This window comes from Lepidothrix coronata, unplaced genomic scaffold (assembly GCF_001604755.1).
Source record: "Lepidothrix coronata isolate B3197 unplaced genomic scaffold, Lepidothrix_coronata-1.0 Scaffold293, whole genome shotgun sequence".
Classification (NCBI taxonomy): Eukaryota; Metazoa; Chordata; class Aves; order Passeriformes; family Pipridae; genus Lepidothrix; species Lepidothrix coronata.
In genome coordinates this window covers 576847-603394 of record NW_016690473.1, presented here as the reverse complement: position 1 = coordinate 603394, position 26548 = coordinate 576847, and the positions used below count along the sequence as shown (strand labels likewise).

The 26548-nt window shown below is 44.7% G+C and overlaps 1 protein-coding gene across 1 annotated transcript in view; it reads right to left on the bottom strand.

Moving 5' to 3' along the window:
- Positions 1-26329, bottom strand: part of TRPC4AP (transient receptor potential cation channel subfamily C member 4 associated protein) — a 35989-nt gene extending 9660 nt beyond the window's left edge. Inside the window, exons 1-11 of the mRNA XM_017837147.1 lie at positions 26180-26329; positions 15676-15804; positions 15301-15417; positions 12706-12763; positions 11463-11518; positions 9806-9934; positions 8492-8693; positions 6556-6744; positions 5429-5571; positions 1428-1559; positions 720-778 (exon numbers count right to left, since the gene is read on the bottom strand). Of these exons, the coding sequence (XP_017692636.1) occupies positions 720-778; positions 1428-1559; positions 5429-5571; positions 6556-6744; positions 8492-8693; positions 9806-9934; positions 11463-11518; positions 12706-12763; positions 15301-15417; positions 15676-15804; positions 26180-26299 (1334 nt within the window). The 5' untranslated portion in view covers positions 26300-26329. The remainder of the gene's footprint in view (positions 1-719; positions 779-1427; positions 1560-5428; positions 5572-6555; positions 6745-8491; positions 8694-9805; positions 9935-11462; positions 11519-12705; positions 12764-15300; positions 15418-15675; positions 15805-26179) is intronic.
- Positions 26330-26548: the final 219 nt, after the last annotated feature.

Genomic DNA, 26548 nt, shown 5'->3' with positions numbered 1-26548 from the left:
CCAGCAGCTTCCCATTCTCAAAGCTAAAACTCCACAATCAAAAAGGCTGATACTTCCAATATGTCCAATAGTACTAGATGAAACCTGCACAAAAATATCATCCTGGCTGTGGATATGACCAGCACCTCAAGTACAACATGCCTCAAACACAGAGGTTTGTAAGCAGTGGACACCATCTCACAGGACTGGATCAGAGCAACAGGACACTGATGGAACGAAAGATGCAATTCCACAAGTCAGAACAGAGCAAGAATTACATCTGTACCAGCAGCACAGCATGGAAAAACCCCCAAGCAAACCCCTCAAACTCCAGCAGCCTCAAGTTTCTTAAGGATGCCTTTGGAAGGCAGGCAGAAGCTTCCTCCCTATTCCCACTGGCTCACTACCAGCTCTTGGGGAGAAGGCAGATAAACAACACCATGAAAGCTGCCTCCTTATTTCCTCAGCCAGAAAGTGTTCACTCATCACAGACACGTTCCAGCACATTTCAACATGAAGCAAAATGGGCTGGATTCAAGTATCAACAGGCATATTAAGACATGCCCACTGGAGAGCAGAGCCTTAGGCTGCTCACAGCAGGAGTGAAAAGCACCTGAAATCTGAATTAAGGACAGGACAACATTCCCTTCACGTGGAGCCTGCCCTGTGCTCAGGACACCTGGAATTGCAACCAGGCAAACACCAACGAGCCACAACCCACCACAACTTCTCATACTCACTCATGGTGATCACTGAAGCTCTGAAGAAGCCTCAAGAACTGTATCTTTAAAGTAATGTCCTAAAAAGAGACAAGAAAAGTAAAAAAAAAAAAAAAATTGCTTTAGGGTTTCTGGATATCATTAGTTACCAAGCTGAATAAAAAACCTTTCCAAATCAAAGCCCTCAGGTCAGCAGAGCAAGTGACTTGCATAAAGGGGAAGGCTGCACTTTGCAGGCTTCCCAAAATAGAACAGAAGTGGAGACTGCTCCAAGCCTATAAAATTACTAATTTCTTCTCACTGCAAAGGCAGAAAAGCTCATCACTGTATTGATCAATTCAGAATATCTACATTTGGAGGGAACAAAAAACAGTAAAAGAATCCAATAAAAAACTCAACCCCCCTAAACCTGACTGTGACCCAATTTGTATTCTGTGCTCTTCCTAGTTATCATTTCCTTAAGTTTTGGTTATCTTCTGCCTCTGGCTTCCAGGGTCCACCAATTTACCCCCTTTCCCAGTTCCCAAACTAGGAGAGAGGAGAGGCTAAATTGTCCCTGCTAAATTGATGGCACAAGCCAAAGACTTCAGTGAAAACAATAATTGCCAAGAAACCGAATGCTGCCACATCCCAAGGTGTGGATTAGAGAAGCACCCAGTTCCTCAGCACAACTCCTGAGGACTGTATGACAGGATAACAACCCAACACAGAATTCTAGGAGTTACTCACTGGGCTGCAATCACAATTTTGGTTGTGTCCATGCAGAACCAGGGCTGATGCTGAATGCTTTCTCCAGATCAGTTTGTCAAACAAGTTATTGAGGCCAGGAATGAGCCTGAACTCTGCAATCATTTTATGAACCTGGGGAAAAAAAAAGAGAGGTACAAAGTCATTTGCTGCATCCTCAAACACGGATATAACGTGGTCTGGAAACAGATGGGCACAATTCTGTCATTCTCTGCCAACAGAAGGAGAATTGTTGTATCAAAGAGCAAGTGTCTAACTCCTTCAGGTTAGGGAGAAGTTGAATTCTTTACAGAATGATCAGGAGAGAAGAAAATGCTAAAATACTTGGGTTTATTTATCAGTCTGCCTGCCAAGCTGGGACACAGCACATCATGATGTGTTTGAAACAGAGTTACTCATGTAAAAAAAGCACCTAATGTTGGTGTGAGCAGCTGTTAAATACCTTCAGTCCAAGCTGTGAGACTTTTGATGTAAGCAATTTGGAAGATGAGGAGTAAGGGAAATACAAAGTGGGACTCTCATCAACTGTAGGCCTAGGATAAGCAGTATTCCTTGAGATGTGGTTGCAAATGGAAACCACACGACTGGGAAGCCCAACATGCTGCAAAAATTAAGTGCCCAATGCAGTAATGGACATATTCCTTAAAACCAATAAACAAAATCACTTAACAGTAGCCCAGGTTGTCCCCAGGATGCAGCATTATAACCAGCAGCATTTCCAGCAGGTCACTCAGATTTGTTCCATCTACTCAAACACCTGAATGAATCCAAAATAGTTAAACCTGATGCTGTTTTACAGGTTTTCATTCTCTCAGCCTTACTTGCATCATAGCTGATGGCCTTTTTGCATTCCTCCTGGCTGTAGCCCCCAGCTGCCCCATCTCTGTGGAAATCACATTCCTGCTGCTGGACATGCCAAGTATCACATCCAACTCCTTCCTATCTCACCCATCCTACCTGAGAGATTGCAAAGCTTGGAGTCCTCTAGTGCTCCAGTATTTTAAAATGCTATTGGACACAAGCCTCCAACAAAACCAGCTCTGAGGAATCTCTCCAAACAAAGAGCTCCCTGTATTCTCCCTGTCCCTCCACGGCCAGCGTGGCACAGGCACAACAGGAGGAAGCCAAGTGGGTGAGCTGCCTGCAAGAGCCTCAGCCCTCACCACAGGAAAAGCTCTCCATATTCCTAGTTTTAATTCCTGAGTCTGCTCCCTCTAAATGACTCATCCCTAATTTCAAATGTGTCTTGTTCACTTTTAGTTTGCTCAGCTCTAAAGCTCTCACCTTACAGGAGCTGCATGACAGTCACTGCCTTTGTATCACACTCTGTCCCAGACCTCAAACTCATTACAACTACCTGGGGATGCCAAGGCAATCCCTGCTCTATATTTACCCTTCAAACTCCTTGGATTTTTTCCTACTGCTGCCCACCTTCACACGAATTGGCCTAGTGCTTTCTCACCACTAAAACGTGAGGTTCTGCTGTGTGCAGTGTGGCTCCTTACAACAGGAGCAAGCAAATCACCTGATGGCTTTTCACCCCAACACAGACATGCAGGACAGCCCAGAAACATATAAAAGGAGAGTAATTTAGGGTGTGACCATAATGAGAAGGAAGCAAAGGCACAGGTCTGAGAGAAACACCACTTATCCCCAAGGGTGAGCTCACCCCCGAGGTGGCAGCAGGCAGAGCCAAGTCACTGCCACCACAGTTATCAATTTATGCAAATCAGCCAGCAATCAAGTTCACACCAAGGATTTAGAGTAAACTGGTTGAGTCTGGGAAGCTGCACAGTGCCTCAAGCAAACACCAGACCATTTTGTTGCTTGTTGTGGTGGACTGAAGTAGGTTTGTGATGCCCTTTAGAAATTCCGTGCAAAATGAATCCAACCTAAAACCAGTAAGTCCTTTGGCTGCTCAGACTGGAATCACAGATCCTGTGCTTTTATTCCCTCGTAGAGAAGGGACACCACCAAGCAGCTGCAATGCTTGCCAGTGAGTGTGGTACTGCAGGCACTGCTGTCCCTCACTCTGGAGCTTTCCATGGAGAACAGCTCAGCTCCAGTTTTCATCTGCCTGGCTCAGGAAGGGAAACTGGATTCACATCTGCCACACAAGTTTTATGCAGATGAAGGAATGAAGGATATATTATGTGTTTCAAAGGCAAAGGATTTCACCAGAAGTATTTGGGAATGAAGTAACTCAAATCTTTCAAGAGTTCAATTCCAGTCCCCCTGTATCAGTCCTGGGGAGGAGGTGAACTGCATGCCAGCTTTATCCTTAGTTTTAACATTTGCATGGGGGCAGAGAAAGCAGATGAAGGATAAAGAGTTGTTTTCTCAGGAAATTAAAAAATAAATTCAGCTTCAAAGCTGGCTGTTTCAGCAGCATATTTTCTGCCTTGTCATATCTGACAGGAACACACTGGAGCTGACCCAGGGAGGGAAGGAATCCAGCTCCTTGAAGCAGTGGCAGCAGAATGAGTGCAAGCTGCAAGCTGTTTCTGCAGTATCTATAAAACTGCATTCCTGTGGTGAAATCAGGCAGCAATGAATTATCTGGCTTGACACAATGGAAAAAAAAAGTCCTCCTAACGGATCCACGTTCTGGTAGTTCCAGTTACGTCTGGGCTTTGTTTAAATTTTATTTTATGCCCAACGGAAACAGCATTTCTAAAAGGAATGACAACAGTTGCTTATGGTAGTGATTGTGGTTTCTGCAACAATTGCTAGTCCCCTCTTATAGAGAATTTATTTATTTTTAATGCCAAGTATCCACTTGAATGGTTTGGGTTGGAAGGGACCTTAAAGATCATCCAGTTCCACCCCCCACCATGGGCAGGGACACCTCCCACTAGACCAGGCTGCTCTAAATCCCATCCAAGCTGGCCTTGGACACTCCCAGGGATGGGGAGTCCACAACCACTTCTGTAGGTTCAGAGTGAACAGATCAGTTATGTTTGGGACTGCACTACAACTGCACTTCTATTTTAAATTCAGATCAAGAGATTTAAGAGACTGGCGAGTGTTTGTGACTTTGATTCAGTGGGAGGTCACCAGCAAAGGCCAAAATACTCAAGATAAATGTGCTCAAGCAACTGCCCCCCAACACAGCCACTCTTACCCAATACAACAGCCCCTCAACAACTCACACCAATCTGGCCCTCCCAGTCCCTTCCATTCACACCAATTTGGCCTCCCAGTCTCCAGGGCATGTGAATGTCCCTGCTGTCCCGAGCTGCTCTGCTGAGCTGAGCAGACTGACAAAGCTGGAAACCTGTCAAAACTGCACCAAGGACTGCTTTTCTTTTCCCTGCACAACATGCTTTTGACCCATTTAAATCAAACCACAGCCAGGCTGCAGGGACTGGTTCTCCATAAGCCTGTGTGAGGCTGGGAATAATTTTTTTTTTCATTTCAAAAGGAAGAAAGGCAAAAGGAACAGATGAGTGGGGTTACCAGGCAGTGATCAGTGCAGACAGCACTGAAGTGCATTCTCTCAGCTCAGAGTTTAAAATTTGCTCACACTCAGCCAAGACATGGGAATCTGCTGCAAAAATCACCCACTCACACCACGCCAGAGAGTTTCCAAAATTGAAAGCAGCCAAAGAAGGGGAAGGTAGAAAGAGGCTCCATCCAAACAGGTCACCAGGAGGGGGTAAGAAGGTCTGGCTCCTGTAGCATCCAGGTACACCCACACACTTCCTCACACAGAGGGACAGGATCCCCATGCAGGAGACATCCTCCTGCATCCATCCTGCACCAGAGCAGCAGCTCTGGGGGGACTGGACCCCCACCCTTGTGCCCAGCCCTGTTTCCCAGTGGAACACTTCCTGTGTGTCCGGGCACGGCTGCCAGGATGGGCTCTGCCCAGCTTTGTGCCTTCAGCTCTGCCCTCCGTGTTTCTGTGCCCAGACCTAATTAATGAGCACTCAGGTTCAAAGGGACATCAGCTGCCTGTGTGACCACGTCCCAGGGCTCACCTGATTCCTCTGCCTCCCCATGAGCAGCACACAGAGAACGTACAACACCTCCAGCTTGTACATGATCTCGTGCATGATCTTCATGGACTGTGGGAGCTGTGTCCGTGTTGAGCTGTTGGCCAACCCACTTTCATCTGAAGACTCTGAACAAGATGGCAAAAATGTGAGCCTGAGGCAGCTTCAACAGCAAGGATTTGTTACAGTTATTACTTTTACACCCAACACTGCAGGTGTAGGACCAGCCCCTCTGCTTGAATCTTCCTCTCAGCTAAAACCAGTGATGTACAGCAAATAACCAGTTTAAATCACAGAAGAGAAAAAAAAATATAGCTGGCAATTTAGAGATAAGTTTTTAAAAATTGATTGTCCATCATAAGCTCAATGACCTAAAATAAGTAGGCTCACCTAAATGAATTAATAGACTACTGCACCAGGACATGGCAGAAAAGGTAATGAAAGCAGGGATGAGAGATCAGAAGCATTTACTATTGATATACTTTCACTTCATACCTCAGGACCAGTATTCTTAGGCCACAGTTAAATAATTTTCATAACCCTATGCAGAATTACCCTGCTAAGGGCAGAAACAGGAGTACTAAGTACTTTGAGTTTTACAAGACATACCCTGCATTTTTGTAATACCAGAGGGTGAAGAAACAAACCACACATGTGCTTCAAAGCATTTTCCTACGGTTGTATTAACTGGAATAATTATTTTTCTTCAATTACTTACTCCATTTTGCTGCAACTAGATTGCCTTTTTAAAGAAGGGGCCACTTACTTGGTATGAAGCATTGGGACCCAAAGCCATCAGCCAAAGTTTTAGAGGAAAATGCTGGTGAAGTCACTCACCTCAGAAGGGTTGTTTTGCCTCTGCAGGGAGATTAGTGCTGAGGATGTACAGCATTACAGGGTTATCTAGGCATGCAAAGGGCACAGACTGCTGAAGGACATTTCCTACCTATTCTGCTAACTTTAATCAGGAAAAAAAAAAATCACTGCTACATGAGAACAAACTGGGAATAAGACCTAACTGCTGATATTTCTGGTTGAAAGGAGAAGCAACACGTGGCAAACCCTGAAGAAGGTTAGGATGAACACCAGCTGAAGGAATGCAAGCCAGGTACCTGTACTGCTCTGCTCTGCCTCTTCATTTGCCACTCTCATCAGTGCATCCAGAACCAGTGCATTGTCCAGCCAGGTGTACCACTCCTCCAGCTCCTGCAGGAAGCTGGAGGTACCTGTGGTTTCAGACACTTTCCGTGTTGCCAGTTTGCACAATCGCTCTATGAAGCCTGGAATATTCAGAAGTGTAGCTGGAAAAAAAAAAAAAAAGGAAAATAACTTTATTCCTATTTAAGATCAACACAGCAGTCATCAAATCCTCCACGCCACAAGGTACCAAAACATCTACATGAGGGATACAGAAGAGTATGGTTAAAAAGATCTGGTCAAAAAGATCCAAAGATGGAAGAAGTCAGTGCAGCCTCCTATTAAGGACTGGAAGAGAGTTTCATATCCCAGGAATAATTCAGTGCTGTTTTCCAGTCCACAGTGACTCAATATCGAGGAACTGATCTGGCTGAAAATTAAGCTGGCAGAAATGAAGCAGCAGCCCTTGGAATGGGCAGCTCCACACCCCCTTTCCTCTGTGTGATGCTCCTCCTTCGTTTTCCCTCCCGTGGTGTTTGTCTCGTAGCAAACTGAACTGGCTCACTGGAATAGCTGGGAGGAAAGCCCTCAGCTTTTTAAGTAATGGTTTCCTGAATTAGATCATCAAGGAGCAAAACAGATGGGGAATACACCAGAGCAGCCCCAGGTTTGAGGCTTTTAATGGTGAAACTGCACCCTTAGAAGGAGCAGGGCAAGGACAGAAGTCACTGCTTTGCAAAATGCTTGGAGAGCTGCATTTTGCCCTCAAGTTTTCACAGAATAACTTAATTACAGGACCTGTTTATTAAAGATACATAGCTAAGGCTTCACTTCACTACACACTTGCAGATTCAAGTGGAAAAAGACAAAGAATTTGGCCATTAACATTATAAGAAAGAGTTTGATCTTTGAAAGGATAAGCTCCCTGATAAAATTTTTAAAGTAGAATATATTTTACAATCTCAGAATCAGTCTCTAATTGTGCACACAAAAAATGATTAGTTAAACATTTGCTTGGCTAAGTTCAGCTCTGGGGGATCCAAGCTTATTAAGTTCAACTGATTTAAATTAAACTTAGTACCCACATCTACCCATACTTGTCCACTGCTCTTCACAAGAGAATTCTGGCTATGCCAGGGTAGAAAATACACCCTTCCCTTTAAAGTTTCTCAGCTGCTGTATTATGCTACTCACCTCTCACTGGATGCAGTTCTCACATCTGCTTCAGAAGCTCAAATGCTTTTCAGCACAGTAAGAGCTGAAAACAGCAGATTCTACATTTGAGGGTACTTCAGTTTAACTTTTCCAATTCCTACTCATCCTTCTAGGCAAGGCTTTTGCACTTGAGAAGCACTCAGCAAAATAAGGAAACCTACACTGTGCCCTAAGTTAAAGCTGAGATGAGACCCACAGATTTCCAAGGCTGCTTTGGTAACAGCGGGCAACATAACTAACATTAAACACAATTTCCTTGTTGACAAAGACAGACATCCTGCTCAACACAACAGCAGATAAAATCAGAGAGGAACTGCTCCAACAGCAACCACGCTGCACACAATTTTAGTTCAGAAATCGGTCTTTTAAGGAGGACACAGAATTACCAAGAGTTGCCATGGACATGACTGAGGCATAGAAAGCAAATCCAATTATTTTAAGCCACTCAGTTCATCAGAGAGTGCTGAAATGACAGAAATTAACCCACCTAATTAGCAACACCATATCAACCCAAAAGCTACAAAGTAAAGTTCATTAACAGGAAAGACTGTTTCCTGAGGGATAAAGAAAATAAAGAAAAATGCTCTGCAACACACAACACTTTCAGTATCCTCCAGAAACATAAGTGACATTGAAAAGGGGAAAATTGAGATTACTATGGAGATTCCTGTGATTTGTTCACAGTGTAACAATTACCTTGATTAATCTCAGCTCGAGAAGGACCCAGGTTTTTTTTCTGCTGGGCATTTTTGGCAAGAAGTGTGTGCTTGTCATCACTGCCCGTGTCGAGCTCAGAAATGGTGACAGCCAGGATCCTGCAGAAGTTTGCCAGCTGCTGCTGGTCAAAGCTGGACACAAGGCTGGCCAGGTTGGGAATATCATCCAGCTGGATCATTTCCTGGAGAAGGCAACACCAACTGAGTCACATGTGACGTTCAATAAGTGAACACAGACACAAGATCCTCCCTGGGGAGCTCTGTGGGTTATTCCAATATTAAGAAAGGAGAAGCAAGTGAAGAGTCTGAAAGCAGCTGGGATTTACACCTGCTGTACAGACATCCATATTTTAAAGACTAGATGTTTGCATAAAATTTGGGGGCCTTTTTTAACTAAAAAACCCCACAAACCAATTTAATACATAAATTATGTTTGGGTATTAAAAGTTTCAATTTTGTTTTCCACTTCTGTATTTTCTTTGAAACTCACAGATAAGAATCACCTTTCAGATTACTTTTCAGTTTTTTCATCAAAAGATCTTTTTAATAAAAAGAGGCTGAAAACGTTTGTCAGAAAAACACCATTTTTGTTCAGATAAACTAAGCTTGTTTCCCACTTATTTCAGGAAGTACATCCACCTCAACCTTACTCTAAGTAAAAAAGTATCAAGTTACAGACTCCTGACTCTCTCCACAAAATGTACATAGGCACTGTTCATTCAGGGTTTTCCCAGGATTACACCATTAATATTTTATTTGCATCACATCAGAGAACTCAGCTGTAATGATGATGGCAAATAGTTAAAAAAACAACCCCAGTCTGTGCAGAAGAAAAGTGTCCTGTTTCCCCAGCCTACAACTTGTTTGAGAGGTGACAAAGCCCAAGGTAAGAGAGAAGGACAGGAGGCCCTTCCAGATGTCATGAAGACAAGTATAATGTGTGAAGTGTAATCAGAAGGCAAGGATGAAAAATTAATTTATATGAGGTTCATTTCCTTTATTTGAAACACTGGCTGTACTTTAATGACAGTGAGGTACTCAGATGGTGGGTGTTCACCTCCCATCATCCTCTGAGCTATGGAAAAGCATTGCAAGGATGACTCCACATCAATAGTGTGGCTTCTCTATGAGATGACTGAAGTTAATGATCACTGTCAACAGTCAGGTTTCAAATAAACTACAAGTGGGACTGGCAGCTTAAGAGGACTATCCTCAGCGACTCTTCAAAGCAACAGCTCTTTCCTCTACTGGCCTGAAGAGCCATACAAATAAAGCAAAGAAACCAGTAACTAACCTTTTTAACTCCCAGGATATCTTCAATGAGCGTTGCAGTTTGTAGGAATGTCTTTTTGTTTGTCATCAGTGTAAACAGGAACAACACAAAGTCGTTTCTTTCTGCCAGTCGCCTCGTGACTCCTTCCGTCTGCAAACCAGCACAGACCCATCAGAGCCCACCCTGAGAAGCCACATCTCACAGCACACGCAGGACACAGCCCTACAGATGGTGTTACTGACCCAGCTACTCCTGGCACCAGGAAAAGCTGGGTTTATGGCCACCAAAACCAACCCCAGTCCTTGTCTGAAGGTAACAGGAGCCTGCAAAACCGACAGGCTCCGTGACGAGAGGCTTCACCTCAGAGTTGTTTACTTGCCTGAATCCAAACTAAACACTGCCTGCCTGGCAGCACTCCAGAGAGGCTTGTCTCTGCTTCCCCATACAAACTGTCACCAGCTCCATGCCCTGATATGCAAATGCAGCCACTCCTCAAACCTCAGCACCGCTCTCAGTTTGAGCCACCCAAATGCAGCACTGGCCTAAATGAACCTGGTGATGAACCCAAAAGTCACACTGAGGCCTGAACTTGAGTTCAGCACTGAATTTAAGACTGGCTTTCATGCTCTAATCATTACAGACAACTTTCATGCTCTGAGCTCTGCTGAGAGCACAGCCAGGCTTCCCTGGAACTTAAAACTGCCTCCTCACTGCCTGCAAAGCTGTCTGCTCTGTGTGACTGGCATATCACCAGTGCTCACAGACCTACACTGGCTTAGACAGTTCCTCAGTATCTACACATTAATATTGCACACATACCATTTCTGTGATCCTGCACACTTCTCATTCAAGAGACAGCAGTAATACCAGAGTGAATTAAAACAGCAGCTACTCTAAAAATTGCAAACTTGCTTCTTTCACAGTTTGCAGAAGTAGCATTACCTGTAGCTAAAAAAATAAATCATCTAAGCCAAGAAAAAAGCATCCTTTCTCTTTCCCCTCCCATGTGTGCAGATCTTCAGCAGTGAGACATGACTGTGTAAGACTCTGGAGATCAGGCTGATGTCTTCAGAAGAGCCATCAACCGCCTCTCTTTTTTTTAAATTTTTGTTAAACAACATTCCCTGGGTTATGGCATAATGAAGTGTGTGATGAAGTAAACAATCCTGAGGATGTTCCCTGCATGCATAATTGGAGCCTGTGCTTTTAGCTTCAGAATTTTAATGACAAGGTATTTCCACAGGCCTTTAACCCAGCACCTTCCTTAGTGCTGCTCTGCCATCCACAGAGCTGAACTAAACTGATACCCAGAACATGAAGGAATTGCAGGATCAAACTTAAAACACTGGGCCAGCACCAGTTCTGAACAAGACTAGCTGCAGCTGGGGTTAACAGGGATCTATTTCCAGTTTCAAATTCTAAGATGGAACTCGACAAAGGCTGGCATGGCTTTCCTACTGAAACACAGAGACAGAAAGATCCAAACCAGAGGATTTAAACTTGACTAAGAAACTGTGTAACACACCAAAATACAGGGCAGTCCTGTATTGAACTGAAGGAATTTTCACATAAAGCTTCAGAGTAAGTTTAAATTACACTTAAGAGTCTGTATATTGTCTTATCAAGTGGCACCTGTAAAAAGAGACCAGCAGAAGACTTTTGCAGCAGTTGTACTTACACACAGACACGTGTTGTACAGTATGCTGAGACAGTCCTTGATGAGGTCATCACTTACTGCAAAGGAGAGAACAGTCAGTCACCAGCCACAGGCTGCCAAGGGACACCAATGCCAAGGAGTGCCATGGAAAGCCATAAAATGGAGGGGAATTGCAGGCTGCTACCTCAGATCACACGTGCAAATGCCTTGGAGGATAGAAACTGGAAGAAGGACTCAAACTGCCAGGGTTAGATGGGATATTGGAGAGAAATCCTTCCCTGTGAGGGTGGGGAGGCCCTGGCACAGGTTGCCCAGAGAAGCTGTGGTTCCCCCATCCCTGGAAGTGTCCAAGGCCAGACTAGATGGGGCTTGGAGCAACCTGGGCTAGTGGAAGGTGTCCCTGCCCATGGCAGGGGGTGGAATGGATGATCTTTAAGGTCCCTTCCAGCCCAAACCATTCTATGATTCTCTAAGTCTTTACCTGACCTGTTCACATGTGAAATTATTTAGTATGGGGGAAAAAAAAATAAGGACAGTTCACGTAGTGTTCTCCACACAGCACCTGGACTTCATAAGAACAGCTTTCCATCTGATTCACTGCACATTTTAATATTTAAAATATGTTTTCAGTACAGCCCTACAACAGCTGCCTCTAGCTCAAGTTCAAGCCATGTCACCTTTGAAGTTCCCTGGCTGACGGGCACAGAGTGCACCAGGACATTCCCTCTCCTCACAAGGGCTCAGGGAACCAGCAGAGTCACAAACAGGGCAAATGAAAACACTGAAGCAAAGCTGCTCCAGCAGGAAAGTTGTGCTGAAGCCACTGCACCCCCTTGGCAAAGTTCTCCTCACAGCAATGTGGAAGTGAGTCAGGAGAACAGCACACTTTTTATCTCACAATCTCTGTAGCTCCTATTACATAAACAATGTTTTGTGGCTTATTATTAAAAATTGCTCACTGTAGCTGTAGCCACAGTAGCAACAAGAGTTTCCACTGATTGCAGATTTAGTTCTTTGAGTGAGGGATGTTGTGCTGAGTGTATGAACCCTCTGGAGCCGTGTGACTATCCCAACAGGTGACTATCCCAAATCCCAGCACGAATCAGTACCACGGAGAACAAAGAGACCAATGATTCATTCCTAAATGAATCAACAGGAAATTGCTGGTATGGAAAGAGAATAACAGAAAAACAGAACAATTTCTGTCTGAATAAGAACACAAGGCAAAATTGGGGGGGGAGAGATAAAACATGAATTTACTTACTTTTCTGCTTCTTTTTCTGTGTAATAAGAGTTGGTCTCATGAGAATTTCTACTAAAAGCTGTAATGATAAGATAAAGAATTAAAGGAATGATCATTTAGATACAAATACCAATTAATTTGCCAGTGACAAAGTCAAACCCAGACCTGTCCCTGCTGAAGTCACAGAGGTGAATAATGGAGGCTCTACAATCAACACTTCATTGGTGTCAAAATCACATTGACAGAAAATAGTTGCATTTACCCTGAAGAAACAGTAATGGTTGTACAAAATAATCTCCCACTGGCAAGTTTTAAAGAATTTGAGCCTGCAAAGAATGTGCTTTCACATGCCTCCAGATAAAATCAGGAATGGCTGTCACACATCTCCCAAAATAGGGAATCTTTAGCAATAATCTGCAGAGAAATGCATATTTTGCAAAGGTTTTCTCTAAATCTTTCTGGCCTTCAAACATATTTCAGGTCTAGACATAACAGAATTTAGTTGCTCCAGATTTTAATCTCACTGACAAAAAGCCACTGCTTGTGTACATCACCTTGATCTATACTTATTATAAATTTACAGATGTCGTCTCATTTCTATTTAAGGAACGTAACAATCAGTTTTCCAAGACCAGGACTGTGGTTCTGTTAATTGTAGAACTGATCTTTAGTTGCTCCAGTCTATACCACTGGTTTATCTTAAAACATTTTGAAAAATAAGCAGTTTATTTAAAAATGAGAGTTAACCACTAGAAGCAACTGATAACTCCCCCAAGTACTGCAAAATGCCTCTAGTTTTAAAATTGTCAACAGCAATGTAGGCATCACCCAGCTGATCAATAAACCTGCAATTTACTACTTGCTCTCTTTAGTCCCAGCTTAACTTTGCCCTTCTTTTAATGAACTACCCACCCAGACACAGAGGAAGCCACCTGGAGGCCACATTTTAAGCACTGACAAACAAATAAATAGGCAACTTTAAAGAGGAACATACATTTTCCAGCAATATTTATAACAGTAATTGTAGCATCAATAGAGTAGAGAAAAATGACTGCAGCAGTAATGCAGAGCTCATATTAATGGCTCCTGTTTTAAGGAGGAGAATTCACACCTCAAGGTTTGGGGGTTATTTTTTTTTATGCTTTAAAGTTCGTGTTTTCATGTTGTGTGGCAGAAGGCACAGAAGGGGAATTACAAGATCTTATTTCTTGGAAGGGGGTTGCATTCAGGTATAAAATCCATGAGGCTTCATCAAGTTCATGTGTTTGCACTCTCAGGTCGTATTTTACATGGATTCATATGAAGGGAGGACAATGTGGTTTTGTTCTTCCTTGATGTAAAAGCTGTCAGAATCCAAAAGTATTATAAAGAACATACTATCACACATTATAGCATAGAGAATACACTGCAAATTTAGGGTCCTTCAGAGTTACTCCCTGCAAAACAATCAGTACCAGCAGGTCAGACTGATTCCCTTTCAAGCCCTAGAGCAGGATTTTTGAAAAAAAAAAAAACCAAAACAAAACAACAACACAGCACTGGATTCTATCACTGCCCTTAACCACATTAAACCCACCTGTATCAGCCAAATCTCTGGCCACAGTACCAGGTAGTTACAGCATATCTGATTTTTGCCATCTCCAGCCCAAGAGGAAAAAAAACCAACCAAACCCCAACCAGCAAAAAAACAACTCACCCCCAACACACACAGATTCTGTGTGTTAAAATCACTCCTACAGGAAGTATCACTATTTTCCTTTAAAACCAAGGGAAATTTAGCACATTTTCAGATGAAAAAGTGTTCTAAACTGCTTGGGTAGCTGAAGACTTTTGTCCTCAACCGACAGCACACAGGCAACTAAACCACTCCTCATTTCAACATAAATATCAGTTTTACTTAAGTAAAGGCATGCTACGTGTAACAAGAAAGAAGCAGCAAAAAGTGCTTAATTAGACAATAAAAAAAGGGGAAAAAAAGGAAGAGAGTATCAGTTAGTTCATCAGAAAATACAAATCATGTGTTTCTGATGAAAGCCAAGATCCCAGAGTCGGTCACCATAAAACTGAACAAATGGGTATTTCTGTAACGTAGAATTAAAGCAAATAAACAAAAGGATAAATTGCCAGAATGTCAAGAGAAAACTTACAGTTCTTTAAAAAAAACTTTTCCATAGATGAAGCAATAAACACTGACAAGGTGGCTAAGAGTGTCCTGGTGTGCTTAAAAAACTGCCACACCTCCCTCAGTGGTGAAATTCTCACTGCTCTGGTTCCAGCTGTAGCATTTCATCTCACAATCAGGAATCATTTGCAACTGTTTTCACTGAGAACTAAAGGTCTCACCTTTTTAAGTTAAAAAGACTGACTGAGTGAAGAAATATCCAGATTTTCTGGCTATTTATCATATAAGAAAAAGCACATTTTTATGTGATACCCTGAAAAACACACCCCCTTCGTATTTTGATTAACAGAAACAGGCACAACTCCAATGCTTAACATCAAATTGGTGAAGTCATTCTGTAGCTCGCATTTCGGAGCTTCAAAGGTCTAAGAGATTTCTCAGGGGTATGATTATCATGCAGAAATGTTTTGATATTGTTGAAAAAACGCACTCACATCGACTCCTCCAAATAAGTCAAACGTGTATGTATTTGGGAAAGTGGACTCTTGAGCAGCTTTTCTATCTTCTGTAACATATGCCATGGCTTCCATCGAAAGAAGGGGAGAAATTTCCTGCAGAGAGCAAAAAAAAAAAAAAGAAAAAAAAAAATCAAGAGATGGTTGGAGAAGAAAACTGCTCATCAGTATAAACACAATTATCTCCCACGATCTGTGTGATCTACTGACTAATCATTACCTGCATTCCCAGCTCGTATCTACCAGCCCATTTTCAGACATATTATCATGCAAACAGCTTCAAAAATTAGTTAAAATAATGATCACAGCAGACAAAATCCTGCCTGGCTGTAGGAAGGACAGTGCAGGCAGTACCTTTAGGATGCTTTGGCACTGGGAGAAGTCGCTGTTTGGGTGGCTGTGCTCATACAGCTTCTGCAACAGCAAGGGAATCCCATTCCATTTTGCTTGCTTATCTCTCTCCTTTAACAAGGCCTCTGTGATCTGCAAGGAAGAAACAACAGAATTCCCATGTGTCCAATGATTCATAAGCAGGAAAATATAACCTTATTGCCTTCCCCATGTCAGCAACGGAATATCATGGCAAAACAGCTTGCTGTAGAGAGTACCACTCCAAAATCCAGCACCTCTTTCCATGCAGCAGTTTGTCCAGGACTGGGAGCTGCAGAATTTCACAGTATCTGAAGCAGGGCAGGGCTCTAAGCAGATTTTGTCATTTAGAGCACTTCATCTCATCCTGTATTTTTATATTGATCATGTATGTTAAAATGGGAACGCATTAGTCTCTAAATAATTCCATTAGCAGCACTCCAATTGACAGGTCAGTGAGGGAGGAACTGGGTGCCCTTGCCACTATCCCAAATTAAACTAGTCTAAGGTGTAGAACACAGAAGATGGAAAGGCTTCACTGCTTGAAATGAGTATTACCTCAGCCAAGTCCCTGAAGCCATTGCTGGTCACAGCACTGACCCAAACCACAAAGACTGACAACCAAGCTCCAGAAGAACATATCAAACATACAAGGGAAATTCCCCTCTGTTATATGTGGCAATGGATTTGCCATATGCAGGATGGAAAAACTCCTGTCAGAGATGGATTGGTGAGGAAAACAGCTCAAACGTTATGGAGACAGAAGTTTTTACTGTGGCTTAAACATGTTTTCAAAATGGCTTTTTGTATTTTCTGCAGTGTCACTGTCTCCTTCTTCCCCACACCCCCTGTGAAGCTCTTGTCTCACACAAGGTGTCCTGGGAAGGTGTCCTGGGAAGGTGTCCTGAGGTGTTTCTCATTGGTCCCTTGTTAACCCCTTTCTATTGGTTGGTGACCCTTTACCTGATGGTTTTTTCTGTGTGACCCTGAGCTTGTGATTGGTCCCCTTTTGACCCTCCTAAAAGCCTCATAAACCCCAACCCCACAATAAACTTTCTCTTTGGTCCGTCCCTCCCTGGTGGTCTGTGTGAGCCACGTGCAGGGGCAGGGGGAAGGGCATTCACCTCGCAGGTTATGGGGCCAGCATCCTAAGGCCTGGAGGTCTCCCCAAATCCCACTAATCCGCCGTAGTTATAAATGTAGACTACCACCTAAATGAGTAGAAGAGCAACATTGGCTGAGAAAGAGGCTGCAGCCATAAAAAAAAAAGAACACCTTGGAATTTGCTACTGCACTTGTCCAAACTTTCTTCAGGTTTGTCCTTCTCACCAAAAGATTAAAAAAAAAAATTCTCAATAATCACCACTGTATTTTACACCTGAAAAAAAGAAATGAAGTAGCAGCACAGGACTAAAATATTCTGATTTGAATCCACAAAAAATGTTTTGAAGCCTGAACACTTCCAGGTTAACGCCAGCAGAAGCTGCAAAGGAGGAGCTCTTTGGTAAAGTTCACCATCCAGCCAATGCTGACAAAAATTTAACTCCCTTCCCTTATGATATTTCAGAAGTACCCACACCAACCCCCAAACAGGGAATTATTCATGTACAGAAAGGTAAAGCAGACAATAATTACAGCCAGCAGGATTTCAAGGCAACATTTAGAACATAGATTATCCTGACTTGGAAGGGACCCACCAGGATCATCCAGTCCAACTCCTGGCCCTGCACAGACACCCCAACAATCCTACTCTGTCCCTCAGAGCGTTGTCCAAACCCTCCCTGAGCTCTGGCAGCCTTGGGGCCATGCCCACTGCCCTGGGGAGCCTGGGCAGTGCCAACCACCCTGTGGGGGAAGAACCTTTTCCTGAGATCCAACCTAACCTTGCCCTGGCACATGTGTGGATTTGCTCTTACTCCTAGGCCTAAACCTCTAAGCTGCTCTCATTCTGACCCTTCCTGTGGTTAACTGAGCTTCCCTCCCTCCTTCCTTGTTAATAATTAACAGCCAGGAAATCTCACTCATTGTTTCAGCCAAGACATCCTTCTCAGATACACCTCAGTGTGCAATTCCAAAGGGCCACTCAAGTCCTGATTAGACAATTATATGCAAATATACCCCAATTTCTGCTGACAATTTAACCCTTTTCTCTGCTTCTTAAACAGGAAGACCAGAAAACTGATGCAAGCCCTTGAAAACTCAGCTTGGCAATGCAGCTGCAATGGGTCCTCATCCTTCTAAGCTTCCCAGATACTTAGGGGTCTTTTCCTGATGAAATTCCTAAATTTGCAGATAACTAAGAACTTCAAGGCTCTTGAAGTATCAGTTCAGGTATGAAGAATCAAGATTTCTTGCTACAAGGGGTGACTGAAGCAGCAAGAGCAGATCTGGAACACAAGAGTCAAAAACTGGGGAGACTTTTTTACCTTTTCCCTGCTTTCTGACTTCTGGATCAGAGCAATCAGCCAGCACTGCTGGAGAATGACACAGAGTTTCCTTCTGAGGAGGAGAAATAACAAAGGGCAAAACCAGAATGTCAAAATGGCTTCTTATCGTTTGGACTCCAGGTCGGCTCCTCTGAAGTCACAGATTCCCATTTCTCCTTGTGATTCCTGGCACAGAGGGAGCCAAAGGAGCTTCTCCACCACCCCATCCCAGGTGTGGGAGGAGCACACAACCCCAGGGGCGGTGGAGGAACTGGATTAATGACTGGGTAAAGTGCAAAGAACACACAGCAAAATGCCAGGGAAAGAGTCCAACTCTGGCTCCAGCTGATGGGAAGATACCCCAGGCAGAGATGACGTGCTTGGGCTGCAGCTCAGGTTCCAGCAGCAGAGTTCAGTATCCAAGTGCTCTCTGGAAAGGCCAAAAGCCTTTAACTGACATTAAAATCTTGTCCTGGGCTTAACACCACTTTGTTAATCTCACATACACTCTTGGTTTGGGGCAGGATCCATCCCCACTCCCATTTTTGTACTCCCTGTCCTGGGCTCCCAGAGGCAGCCACAGGAAAAACTTTCAGAGCTGAAATTCTGAAGGAGTGAAGCAAATGTTTCCTTGTTCTCATCATCTTTTAACCGCTTTCAAAAGAAAAAAAAAAAAGGAAAAAAAAGGCAATTTTTCTTTCTCTTGATTTAACATGTCTTTGGTTTCATGGCAAGCTCTGGCTTGTGGTCCCTGTTCTGTGTTTATGAGGCTGCCCTGGCTCGGGATGTTTCCATTGTGGCCGGGCGGGATTTGCCAACGCAAAGATTTGGGATTCTCTGAAGGGATTCAAATTCAACCCGACTGTATGGAGCTGTCTTTCCTTACAGCCATTTCGGTTAAAAACTGCATCTCTCCATTTCTGTACCAGCAGCCAGTCAATGGTTTTCATTTATAAACAAAGGTGGTTTTCTTCTTGGCTCTTTCTGGGCAAATTTTACTGAACAGTCATCAGTAAAATGGGTTCCTTCCTTTTCCTCTGTTGAAATTTCTGGCCTCATCCAAGCAGGGTAAGTGCAACCCAACGCTGATTTCTCAGAGATTTTGTTCACTCACTGAAAAATTCTGGATAAAACACCTGAAATCTTGCACACAAAGCTTGAGAAGTTGGGTATTATCCAGCAAAGGGGAGGCTGCAGCAGCCCAGCTGGAAGTGGCATCCACAGCCGTGGTTTCCTGGATCCTGTTCCCCAGCCAGGTATCACCACCTCCCCAGGATCATCATCCACCTCCCCCTACTCCAGCTATGTCATGGCAGCGTGGATTTGCCAGAAGGGCAGTCAAAGGCTTTCCAGAGGATTTAAGTACAAAGTTAAAAATGTGTCCTCAAGCCCATCCATGACTGCAAGGTAGAGCAGACCAAGGGGTTTTCTTTTTAAAGTCTCCTAAGGAACTGGGCTCAGGATTTCCCAGGAGATTGCTCCAAAGACTGATAACTACCATAGTTATACATTCCTACTACACAGTTTAAAATAACTTTTATGCATAATTTTTCTTGGAAGTATAAAAAGGGCTGAACAAAGACTGCACTCAAGTCTTAATATTTCTTTAAATTTCTTTCTAATCCTCCCGTCTTTTAAATCCTTTTAAAGATCACAGAATCACAGAATAGATTCACAGAATCTCCTGAGCTGGAAGGGACCCACCAGGATCATCCAGTCCAACTCCTGGCCCTGCACAGACACCCCAACAATCCCACCCTGTCCCTCAGAGCGTTGTCCAAACCCTCCTGGAGCTCTGGCAGCCTTGGGGCTGTGCCCACTGCCCTGGGGAGGCTGGGCAGTGCCCAACCACCCTCTGGGGGAAGAACCTTTTCCTGAGATCCCACCTAACAGTCCCCTGACAGCATCCATTTGCAAGATTGTCAATAAATAATTATGAATAATATCGAAATCTCCATGAAATTCTCTGTTTTTACCTAAATCCACCCCTTGATCAGTTTAGTTTCCCTCTCATTTCTCCCCTCCACTCCTCCTCCAGGCACAGCCTCTCCAGCAGCAGCAGCAGCACATCCTCCCTGCTCTGTGCCCCTTCCCCTGCCCAAACATTTGTTACTGCCCTGAGACCTCTTGTAGCTACAACTGCTTCCAAGTCCCTTCCCCTTCCAGTGAGGATTTTCCTTCCCATCTGTGTTCCTGCATTTTCATCTCCCTACAAAGCAAACCCCCGATTTTCCAAACCTTTCCCTCCCCTTTGCCGAGCTGTGGTCAGTGACACATCTCTGTGTCTTCCCAGAGCACGTGAAAGCAGCAGAAAAACCAGGAGCTCGTCCTCCCCTTCACTCTCCAGAGTAGGGAGAACAGTTCCCTGATAAAATCCTCTCTCTGTTTCATATTTTACCCTTCAAACATTTCACTGTCTAGCTAAACGCTCGCTCCAGGGGGGCTTTTGCTGTCATCTTTCAAAAAAGCAAAAAGCAGTGACTCAGGTGTCCAGGCATCTTTACAGCTCGAAAGGATTCATGCTGTGACAGACTTCACAGCTATGACACATCAGTTATGAGTTTCTTTTAATTCCATTTTGCATTGCAACCATACATTAAGGTTGGAAGTGCTTTTAAAAAAAAGCAGAATTTTCACTCTTGGTATTTTCCATGACCACTTCTAAAGCACATATTTAAATGTCCTCAAAGTTTAAAAGCAAAGAGGCACAAGATTATGGATCTTGACAAACAGATGCATGCATATTGTCTCTATGTATTTTAATAAAACTGAAGCTTTTCCAGATTCTTTCCTTCAAGTTTTTCAGGCTGTACCTTTAAAAACAGGAAACTAATATTTGTGCAATTAAATATTAAATTTTCCTTGGAACATTAATAACTTAGGAAGTCATCTCTGACAGGCTGCCAGGAGAATGATTATTCAGGATTTTGGGGAGTGCCCCATCATCCCAGCTCTTTATTATATTTTCCTTTCCAGTTGCTAACAACCATCCAGCAGCCTGGCTAAGCTGTCTCCTTCCTCACACAACTTTTCACACAAAAGGCTGTTACGAAGGTAAATGACCTCCTTCCAAGTTTTCCCTTACTGCAGGAACACAATTGCTGGCCTATGGAATGATTCTGGAAAGAATTCCAAGGGAGAAGCTGTGGGCCTGCAGCTCTAGGGCAGAACACTGTGGTCAGGCACCAGCTGGGACTTTTGCACAGAGCTCTGATCAAAAACTCGTCAGAGCCCCCCAGACATTACTCATAAAAAGGAACTCCATCGCTGATATTAAGCCAGGAGAAGTCCATTTAAGAGCACTTATGTCCAGCCTCTCTCCAGCTCCTTGATACTGCAAGTGCAGCTCAAGTTTCCTATAGCTACTGTTCCTCCATCCTCCCCAGCCCCTTCCCTTCTCCTGCCATCCCAAAAGCCAGGTATGAACCCAGGGGGACACTGTCCTAGGATAAAGATAAAACCTGACACAGCTTCCAGGCAGGTCTAATCCTCCCAAAGACTCCCAAACTACAGCTCTACTCACCAGGACTGGAAGAAGAGCTGGTCTACCAAGACAAGGAACAGGTCTTGTGAATCCCAAATCCCCACAATATTTCCAAGAGCAGGAAAACTCCAACGTGGACCTCTGACACCAACAGCTCTCCAAAACCACTACAGGAGCTACCAGAGCAACTAATGTTTGCTTTGATGATTTTACTCTCAGAGAGAAACAGATCAACTAATAAGTGAAATTATATTAACTTCTCAGTGAACAGTTTTCCTTGGAATTGCCTAAGTTTCTTCTTTAATTCATTTTGAAAGAAAACAAAACCTGCAGGGATATCTAAGGAAAAGCAGAGGGACACGGAATATCACAGCTATAACATTTCTCTTCCCACTCATCTTCAGCCACACAAAAAAATAAAGACTATTCAAGTCCAACACAACCACTTTTGGAGCATTTCTACTGCATGACAGAGCTCTGGGCCCTGTTACATAATAAAAGCATTTCTAGGCTTTCTAACACTCCCTCGCTGTCCTCTCCTGAAGAGGCCTAAGCTTGCTAAGACCCACACAATTAGAGCTACTCAAGTGGATTATATTCACGTGAATGTTGTTTTGGTGGTGCTGTTTTAAGGAGGAAACTAAAAACTGATTAGAAAACAAAATATTTTTCTCAGAGTTAGGAAGCTACTTCAGCCTGTTGATAACCTGCAAGGGGCAGGAGCTGGAAATCTGGGTGTCTGAGGCAGAAAATGTTTTCCTTCCACGGAGATTTTTTTTTTCCTGAGTGGACAGAGATTGCCCTGCAGAGGGAAGTGTCTATTCCTAGGGATAGCAGAGCATGAATTACAGCTGGAAAAAGAGGCTCTTTTTTTCCATTCTGATTGTTTCAGCTAAGCCTTGGCAATCCTGTGAGGGTGAGAGCAGTGCTGACGATCAGCTCTTGGGACTGCACCAGCAGCATGTTGGTTTGCCAACAAATCCCTGGTTAGTCCATTATTACACTGCTCTGCCTACAGGGATTCCCATAGCTGCACCTAAATATCTTCTGGTTTCCTGCTGTATCCATGTTTTTCACAGCTGGCTTGCAGCAGATGAAGTGTGTGCCCTCTTGCTAAGGGGATTTGAGCTTGATCAGCTGACCCAAAGTATTATTTTGCCTTCAAGGAACAGCAGCACAAGCCCCATTAGAGCTTGTTCCCTGTGCCTGTGACACACAGCACAGCTGTGTCCAGAGAGGGACAACACACCAGCCCCCTCACAACCAGTGTTCCTCCTTAGCAGAAAATGTGTGTCACTTCTGGAAAGTTGGTTCACCAGCTCCTGCAAAGCCCCTTCCACTGGCTGTGTGGTCAGTGCAGGGCAAACCCCGGCCCAAGGTTATGCAATCTGATACCAACCTGTGTCCTGGGCAGCAGCTGATGCCAGAAATATGGATAAAATGGATACAGGAACAGATAATGGCAATATACCCTGAAATCTGATTTATCCATCAACTTTATTATCACAGAATCATTTAGGTGGGAAAAGATCTCCAAGTCCCCCCTGTGCCTGACCCCCACCTTGTCCCCCAGCCCAGAGCACTGAGTGCCACATCCAGTCCTTCCTTGGACACCTCCAGGGATGGGGACTCCCCCACCTCCCTGGGCAGCCCCTGCCAAAGCCTGACCACCCTTTCCAGGAAGAAATTCTTCCTGATGTTCAACCTGAACCTCCTCTGGCACAACTTGAGACCATTTCCTCTCCTCCTGTCCCTTGTTCCCTGGGAGCAGAGCCTGACCCCCCCCCGGTTTTCCCTTCTTTTCGGGGGTTTGCGGGGCCGGAGGTTCCTTCTTGGGCTTCTTTTTTTCCGGGTTGGGCCCCCCCAGCTCCCTCAGCCCCCCCTCATATGACTCTCTATACTTTTCCCCAACTTTGTTGCCCCTCTCTTAATAATTTATTATTAATAGTAAAGTAAGAGACCAACTGGCAAGAGAGCTGTGGCTCCTGGTAGGTGAGCACAGCAAGAACACCCAGGGATCCAGATTTCAGAGCCTCAGTTGACCTCAAAACTGCCACATATTCAGGGGGCTGCTGCTGTCAAAAATGTTTTTATGTCCCTGTAAGATCAGAGGGATGAACTTTCAGATGTAGGCCTGTCAACAGTGATCCTTCCCAGTTCACAGATAAGCCTCTACTTTTCCTATACAAAAATGGATCTTGAGATCACCTAAAAATAGTACACAAAGCTTTGTTTAAGGATAAATGCCACTGCTGCCCATGGCAGGCACCACAGCAAGGAAGAGTATTCTACAATCTCCCTGAGTTAATATCTTGAGAAGGGTTTACCTTCCTCACAGGACACCAACAGAGCAGTCCAGGCAGCACATGACCCAAAACTTCCTTCCAGAGGACAGGAAGAAAGAGCTCCAAGGACATTGCCCTGACTTGCTCTAGACCCCAACAGAGCAGCTTGGAAACTCGATCTGCTCTCAGGCTTTTCAGGTGAAAAAGGAGTTGAGAAACATAAGCAAGGGCTCCCACACTGCCACTGAGGAGTGAACTGCAGGAAAACTGGGAACATTCTGTTAAAAAAATAGAACTTAAAAAAAAAAAAGCACCCAAAACTGCCTCGTGCTTCTTTAAAAGCTACATCAAAGTGTTTTATATTTAGATCATCTGCAAACAAAAAACTGCTTCAAGGTAAAAGTACAGAGACACGTAATTTATAAAGTCCAAAATCATTCAGGGAGTTGTTATTCTCCCTCCCTTAGTCTAAGTGAATCATAAAATGGTCTGGGTTGGAAGGGACATTAAAGACCATCTTATTCCACCCCCTGCCACAGGCAGGGACACCTTCCACTAGCCCAGGTTGCTCCAAGCCCTGTCCAACTTGGTCTTGGACACTTCCAGGGATGGGGCAGCCACAGCTTCTCTGGGCAACCTGTGCCAGGGCCTCCCCACCTTCACAAGGAAGAGTTTTTTTCCTAATATCTAATCTAAACCTGCTCTCCATCAGTGTGAATCCAATCCCCTTAGTCCTGTCACCCCATGCCATTATAAAAAGTGATTTAAAAGTGTCTTCCTACAGGATTTATGAAGTGCTGGGAGCTCTGTGTATCCAAGCCTCCAGTCTTTCAAGGCAGTACAGGGATACCAAAATTTTTCAAGTAAAACAAAACAAAACCCCAGCAACCAAAAACCCACCCCAAACTTGGGCAATTCGAGGAGGAGGAGGAGGAGGATGCAAATAGCAGAAGTTTCCTTGATTACTGCAAAAGCTTAGTTATTTGCTTCAGCAAATTCATAAAAGCCCCAAATTAAAAGAGCAGCACTGAATTTCTGAAGCAAATCAAAGCCCAGATTGGAGGCATCATGCTACAGATACACAAGTGCACAGGGTTGGTACAGGTTTATCTGACTGAAACTGCAGAACATGAAATAAAGAGCACAGAAGTGGACAGGTAAGTCAGGGAGGCAATATTTGTCCAAGTGCTGTACGAAATCCACTCCTAAAACAGTCCCACAGAAATAACTCCCTTCAAAAGAGTCAATACAGGTTTATATCTGTGCAAATTATTTACTTTTTCTCAGGGATTAACCAAACTCGTAGCTGAGCAAGCAGCACAATAAGGACAAAAGAGCTGTGAGAAATCATCTCCTGCTCTTTTACCCATCTCTGCTACAGAACGAGGCACATTCACGATGAACAAACCTTCCCTCAGTAATTCCTCAGAATCCTTGTTAACCAAAGAAAATACTGTTGTCTGCACTAGTAAATAAATTTAAAGGCGTCCCAATTTTTATTCCGTTTGAACTCTTTTAAGCTAGTAAGCTATACAGTACAGGTTTTGTGGCTACAATAGTTTAGCTCAACAAATCACCACCCAAACGCAAGTTCTTTATCCCACATTTCAGCTTCCAAGCCTTTGCGCCATGTCGCATTTAATCTGCAAAAATAAACCACAATTATTCTCCATTAAAAAAAAAAAAACAGGAAAAAAAATAGTCCATCATCCGTGAGTAGGTTCTTAAAAAAAAAAAAAAAAAGAAAAAAAAGAAAAAATAAGACCCAGCATCAGCACGGGGCAGGCACAGGCCTGGGCTGAGGAGCCGATCCCATTTCTCGGCATTATCAGCTGGGAAAGACGACAAACACGGAACCCAGACCCGGAGCAGGAAAAACCACGGGGCCCAAAAGGATTTTCTTGAACCCCCCAACACCACGAGGTCGCCTTTGTGCAGGAAATACCCCTTAATTTCCACGCCGCATTGTTCCGGCCGAGGAGCAGAGCGGGCCGGGAACGGCTCTTTAACAGCCCGGAAAACGCCCGTCCTGCGAGGATGGCAGGACGGCGGAGGAAGGCAGGGACAGGGGCACATCCCTGCGGCGGGGACGCCCCTCCAGCGCGGCGGCGAGGCCGGGAGGGCTCTGGGGAGCCCCGGCACGGCCGAGCGGGCCCCGCCAGGCCAGGCGGGCTCTTGGCGGCCCCGCAGAGCCCCGAGAGCGCCGTGCTCGGCCGGGAGCTGCCGCACCCCCAGCCCCGCACCCCCCACACACACCCCGCACCCCCTCACACCCCCCCCCGGGCCGCCCTTACCTGCGCCCCGCGGGTGAGCCCGCGGCCGCTGAGCTGCCCCCGCCGCAGCTGCGACACGATGTTGGTGGTCGCGGCTCGGGCCCCGCGGGCGCCGGGGCCGCCCCTCGCGATGGCCGCCATGGCCCGGCTGGGACCCGATCCGAGACAAACAACAAGCGCCGCCTCGGCCCCCGCGGGCGGTGTGTGTGTGTTAAACGAGCGGCCGCGGGGGGGATGCCGGGAAATGGAGTCCCGGGCGTGTGAGGGGACATGGCGGGGCCGCGTGGGGAGGGCAGGGGCGACGGCACGGCCCGAGCCTGGACCTGCGCCGCCGTCACTCGTGCTGCTCCTCACGGGAGCTGCTCCCTCCACGCCACGCTCTATTGCCAT